Source organism: Apium graveolens, unplaced genomic scaffold, assembly GCF_009905375.1.
Source record: "Apium graveolens cultivar Ventura unplaced genomic scaffold, ASM990537v1 ctg7464_2, whole genome shotgun sequence".
NCBI classification, from domain to species: Eukaryota; Viridiplantae; Streptophyta; class Magnoliopsida; order Apiales; family Apiaceae; genus Apium; species Apium graveolens.
The window spans coordinates 81,809-87,995 of NW_027420344.1; the positions used below are offsets into that span (position 1 = coordinate 81,809).

Below are 6,187 nucleotides of genomic sequence, written 5' to 3' on the forward strand. Positions count from 1 at the left end.
TATAATACCAAGTACTGTACAATTACAGCAGAGTATCGCATATCAAATGACTTGGTCATGACTTTAAACAAAATAAAAAACTATAATTGTGAATTCATATATCGAATTCTACATACCTTGATGTTTACTACTGCTAAAATTAAACATCAATTTTCTCTGCTTCTCACATTGTGTGGAGACTACTAAAAAAATGATAAATTGGGCACCGAGTATAACAGATAATGTACAATTGAGGAAGAGTGCCCCATATCAAATTCCTTACCATGATTTTAAATAAAAGGAAAAACTACAATTGTGAATGCATATATCAAATTAGACATACCTACATGTTTACTACTCATAAAATAAAATATCAATTTGTTCTGCTTCTCAAATTATGCGGATACTACTATTCATAACCCGATCGGATTAAGTCTTTACATGCATCAATTAAGATCAATACAACTTGAATTACATTCTCAATGATCATATAGATCAGACCAGATAAGTTAGATAAACTACTATAACAATCGATTGGGAGAAATTGAAGCATACAACCGAACTTCAAATTAAAGAAACAGTAACAGAGGATTGAAGAATTAGTACCGTAGTGTAGATTATCTGAGGATTGAGCTTGGTATGAGGATTGATAGACCTTCTACCCCGGGGATTTGAGCAGGAATCGAGATGGTCCTATATCTGCATGCAACCCCTTTTGTACATTAGACATAAGTAATAAATTCAACTACTTTTGACCTATATACTTTTTATGAATCAATAAATAAATTTTTATTGTATGACTAAATAATTTAAAAATAATTTAATTTAATTACGTAATAAATCAAATGAGATATGTTGAAAATATTTGAATTTTACATAATTATTAGAATAAATTTAAAAACATAATTATTTGTTTATTGAGTTGTGGACGGAGTGTTAGCGGAGAAAAAAAATAGTGATTACTAATTTTATAATTATAATATATTACATCATTTTTTAATATAATACGTAAATTTTTACAACTTTAAAAGTTAAGACTTTAGCATTTTTTTAAGTAAGACTTTGGCATTTTTCATAATATAGTTAAAATTATATAAGTTATGGACGAATTTTTTGTGTTAGCGGACAAAAAAAATATTTACTGTATTTTTTAAAAAAGTATTTTAATTAAAGATATATATATATACTTAGTTTTGTTGTAAAAATTATTAAAATATTGACTACTAAAAATGTAAAAGAGAAATGTTAAAATATGAGTTAAGAGACTTTTAATTGGTTAAATGTGAGAGAAAGAAAACTAAAATAAAATATTGAGATTTAAAGTTAAACTATAATATCAATTTTATATTTTAAAATAAACGGAACCTAAATAACTGTAATAAATAAATTAAATAAAACTAGAAGATAACCGTTTATGTTATAAAAATTACAAATTTCGAGAAAAAAATTCAAAATTGAAGAAATATGGAGCGCGCGTAGCGCGGGCAAAAAATCCCTAGTTTACTTAATTATTTATGTTAATTTTAGTACCTATTTATTTTAAAAATCAAATACAGTTTTTAACAACAACACATCTTTTTATATTTTTGCAACTAAAATACCAATTATTTTCAAATATGTCAAGGTCGTTTCTATTTAATAAAATAACCGGAATTAAGTATAATTTGGTTCAATAGTTATCCCCTAATTTTGGTTATTAAAGAAAATAAACAAATAATATTATATATACCCTAAACTACTAAATTGTTAAAATACTAGATATAGTCTACTTATCTTACTTATCTTACTAAACTAAGACCACAACATATCCTATTATTAAAAAAATAAATAAGTAGTGTTATATATGCGCTAAACTACCAAATTGTTCAACCACTAGACATATTGTACTTATTCTACAAAAGTTATTCTATTATTTTTATTATAAATTTATAATTATTATATATTTAAAAAAATATTTAAAAAATTAAAATATGACGTGATAAATAAAATTTTAAATATTAACGGAAACCCGTGCATCGCACGAGATTTAAGCTAGTAATTATTAAATATTTAATAATGATATAACACATCTATATTATATTATTAAAACAACGATTGGTAAGACTCTACTCATATTTTAATATTAATGTTTTAGTTCGTTTATTTTACGATTATAATTTTATTTTAATTTTTGGTTAATTGAACTTTGATACTTAACTAATTTATTAATATTATTATAATTGAATGGATTTTAATTGTTATTTAAAGATATCTAAATTTGTTTTTATTACTTTTTGTTTGAAATTATACATATCGTTTCACTTATAATAATAGAGTATTTGAATTTTAGGTAATTGGAATAGATTTCCCACTCTATTTATGTTATACCTAACATTTTAGTATAACATAAATTAAATTAATTAATAAAAAAAAAATTAGGTTAAATAATTTATAAAGTATATGAAACATATATTTAGATTACAATTTATAGAGTATTATGAAATTAAATTATTTTAAAAATAAATATGCATGTTTTTATTACAAATATATATATTCATAAAAAAAATCATATTATCATAATTTGAATTGCTAAAATTAATTTTGAAAGTGTTTGGTTACCTACAAAATAGTTTTGATTAAGTTTGATAATAATTCATAGAGTTTGTACTTATATTAGATATATGATTTAACTTTTTAATAAAATTATATTTGTTTAAACTTCGTTTTGGAAGGTGTTAGCATACTTTTTAAAAAGATGTTAACCAACCGAGTAAAAGAAACCATGCTTCACGGTATAGTTTTTTTTATTAATATTTTCTTAATTTTTTTAATTATTTTATTATATTATAATTCGAATTACTAAAATTAATTTTGGAAGTGTTTGGTTCCCTATAAAACAGATAAAATAGAATTTGAGTGCAATTATAAATTAAGTTAGATAATCATTGATAGAGTTTCCAGTTATATTATATACATGGTTTAATTTTTTTTATTAAAATTATATTTGTTTAAATTTTGTTTTGGAAGTTGTGAGCGTAATTTGTATTTAACTAACCGACATCATATTTCGATTATAATATTATAGTATAAATAGATAGATTTGGATGATTTGGTATTGTCTTTTTTTTTAATTTTTTCTTAATTTATTAATTAATTTATTATATTTTATAATTTGAAATACTAAATTTAATTTTGGAAATGTTTGGTTCCCTATAAAAAAGTTGAAGTTGAGTGCAATTTGAAATTTAGTTGGATAATAGTTTATAGAGGCTGTATTTATTTTAGATACATGATTTAATTTTTTTATTAAATTATATTTGTTTAAACTTTTTTTGGAAGATGTTAGAATATTTTTTTAGGGAGATGTTAAATATCCGACCAAACGAAACCATGTTTCGCTTATAATAGTACTATACAATTTAATTTAGAATTATAATAATTCACATACCTGAATTTTTAAAAAAATTGGCTACTAATATAAAAATAAAAAAAATATTATTTTAGAAAAACAGTTTTGTTAAATATATAGTTGTGTGTTGTGAAGATAAATAAACTCCCGGGGGAGTTTGTTGCGTAAAGAAACTGACTTCAAACAAAAAATCCATTCTTATCCCAAAAGGCCCATTTTCATTTTCTTTTATAAAAAACTCTATATCATCAAGGCTTCAATAACCCTAATTGCCTTTTGTTGTTTTAAAAAGCGTCGTCTTTCTTGCTGACTTTCGATCAACGCCATGGCCAAGAATTCCTTCAAATCGGAGCACCCTCTCGGTCTCTCTCTCAGATTCTTTACTAACCCTTTCTTTTCAGATCTTGTTAATTGTATTTTGTTTTCCTGTTTTTTTTTTTATAATTTATCTTGATCTTTAATTGTTTGATCTATGGTCTGTTCAATCAAATTTATCTTGTCACTTTTTTCATCGGATGTACTACATGAATAATTGAATATGCATACACTGATTTTTCAATAATGAAAATTTTAATTAATTTTTGCTCCCCATCAAGCTGCGTGAGCCTGTATATACAAATACAATCTCGATGACCTGGATTACATAGAAACTTATGTTTAATATACGGTTTTTTTAATATAATATCATTTTCTTGTATTTTAACTGTTAAATAGAGTAGAGCTACTTGATTAGTTAGGCTACTGTCTTAGACTCTGAAAGCTCCTCCAATTCAAAATGAATGCACTGAATCAGAGATTTTCTTACAGATCACCTCGTAGAAGACGCAAACTTAATTTTCATTCTCATAGACTTGCTGCTCATTTTTATGATTGCTTATGTTGTAGGCTGGTTTGTTGTGTTATACACTGCTTTTCAATTCAAGTGTGTGCTTTTTGTAGTTTAGTAACTAATATGTTCATAGTTTAAACTATAATGCCTTATATTACCTGGAAGGTCAACAAATAACAGAAATCATACAACTTATAGGCCTATTATTTTGTCTTAATTACCTGCTATGGATACAAATATATTGATTTCAACTCCGTTTGTAGAGAGGCGACAGGCTGAAGCTGCCCGCATCAGGGAGAAGTACCCTGACAGAATTCCAGTAAGAAAAGAATTGTCAACTGCATCATTTTGATATACTGATATACTAATGACTAATCTGACTTTTTTTTCTTTCAATGTAGGTTATTGTTGAGAAGGCAGAAAAAACCGACATACCTGACATTGACAAGAAAAAGTTAGTCATCTTGATGGTTCTAATTGTCGAAGCCTTATTTTAATGCTAATGCTAATGCTATTTAGTATTATTACTTGTGAAATCCATGTTTATTTATTAGTTTTTCTCGTTGGGGGACATTATGTTGTGAAGTTCCTCTGTATGCTTAGTTTAGTTCAGAGTTGTACCCAATTAATTATTTTTGTTAGCAAGTTTTAATTATGAACTGCAGATACCTTGTTCCTGCTGATTTAACTGTTGGGCAGTTTGTCTATGTGGTACGGAAGAGGATAAAGCTAAGTGCTGAGAAGGCAATATTCATCTTTGTTAAGAATATTTTACCACCAACTGGTAATTTGAAATTTAAACACCATTATTTTTTTATATATTTTTCTGTGAGTTATTCTAGTGGTCTAAATTATGTTTTTTTTTTGTGTGAACAGCTGCCATGTTGTCTGCTATCTATGAAGAGAACAAAGATGAGGATGGTTTTCTTTATATGACGTACAGCGGCGAGAATACATTTGGATCTGATTGAAAGGATTTTCGAAGCTGAAGCTGTGTAAATATGACTTCCCCGCAGTAATTGCAATATGTAAATCCTTACAAGTCCTCCAAGTAGAAGTCCCCAACTCTTAAGATTGTTTGCTTTGAACAATATTACCCTAATCTGCATGAATTGCAAGTGCTCATTTGAAGATTCATGCGTAATGTCTGGTTAAACACTTAAACCCCATATATGAAAGTCTTTCCGCCAGTCTAATTCTCTCCTTTATTCTACCAGTCCACTTATTTTATCTGTCACTAGCATTTTTAATCTTGTCAACTTATTGTCATTCCTACATTGTTGCAGAGAGTTTGACATGCATTAATATGCATTAAGCACTGCAACTTTTAACTGTCACGGGGAACCTCAAGGTGATAAACAAAAGCTTGAGTGTTAAAGAATCCATAACATAAAAACAACAAAAGCTCTAAGAATCCAAATTCAGGTATTACAGGAACCACAGGAATGAGTACATAATGGTGCATTGTTGGGGATTGAAATGTAATCCTTCTTTGCAGTGATGGCTCGTAAATTATTGATATACTAATCAGATAGCTCATAGCTGTCTTGCGGCCAGAAATTTCTTGGCTGGCGTTGTGCCATTCTTCAGCAGTCCGCGGGGAAATAATCTATGAGGTTTGTTTCCGTGTCAATACGATCTTCGGCCTCGTGTTCTTCATACGCAAAAGGTAAAAGTGAGTTAAAAAAACGGGGGAAAAAATCCAGAAAGAAGTGTTTGATTACTGATCAAAGTATGTAGAACACCACGTACAAAATTGAACGGTAAAACTGACCAAGGTTTTACCAACCACCACCCAGAATTTTTTTAAGACATTGCTTTCGTTGAAGTGTACCAAGGTAAACCAATTCGAGTGGGGAAGAAGTTTATAATTAAAATCTACTTGTTTTTACTTGCTAGTCGCTTGACAACACACCATGCTGCATGATATGAATGGCAGGAACCCCATTTTTCTCAAACATTGTCGGCAACTAATTGCACCATTTCAGAGT

The 6,187-nt window shown here is 27.4% G+C and overlaps 1 protein-coding gene across 1 annotated transcript; it reads left to right on the forward strand.

Moving 5' to 3' along the window:
- Nucleotides 1-3,534: 3,534 nt before the first annotated feature.
- On the forward strand, nt 3,535-5,386 carry LOC141704136 (autophagy-related protein 8C-like). The gene is made up of 5 exons (XM_074507457.1): nt 3,535-3,729; nt 4,460-4,515; nt 4,598-4,650; nt 4,862-4,980; nt 5,073-5,386. Exons 1-5 carry the CDS (start codon nt 3,693-3,695, stop codon nt 5,165-5,167), a joined length of 360 nt encoding a protein of 119 aa, XP_074363558.1. The 5' UTR covers nt 3,535-3,692; the 3' UTR covers nt 5,168-5,386.
- The last annotated feature ends 801 nt before the right edge of the window (nt 5,387-6,187 follow it).

Bases quoted from the DNA above. Each gene is read 5' to 3' on its own strand.
- LOC141704136 (XM_074507457.1), top strand. From the start codon at position 3,693: ATGGCCAAGAATTCCTTCAAATCGGAGCACCCTCTCG. The intron at 4,516-4,597 runs GTAAGAAAAGAA...CTTTCAATGTAG, and splicing joins AGTACCCTGACAGAATTCCA to GTTATTGTTGAGAAGGCAGA. The intron at 4,651-4,861 runs GTTAGTCATCTT...TATGAACTGCAG, and splicing joins CCTGACATTGACAAGAAAAA to ATACCTTGTTCCTGCTGATT.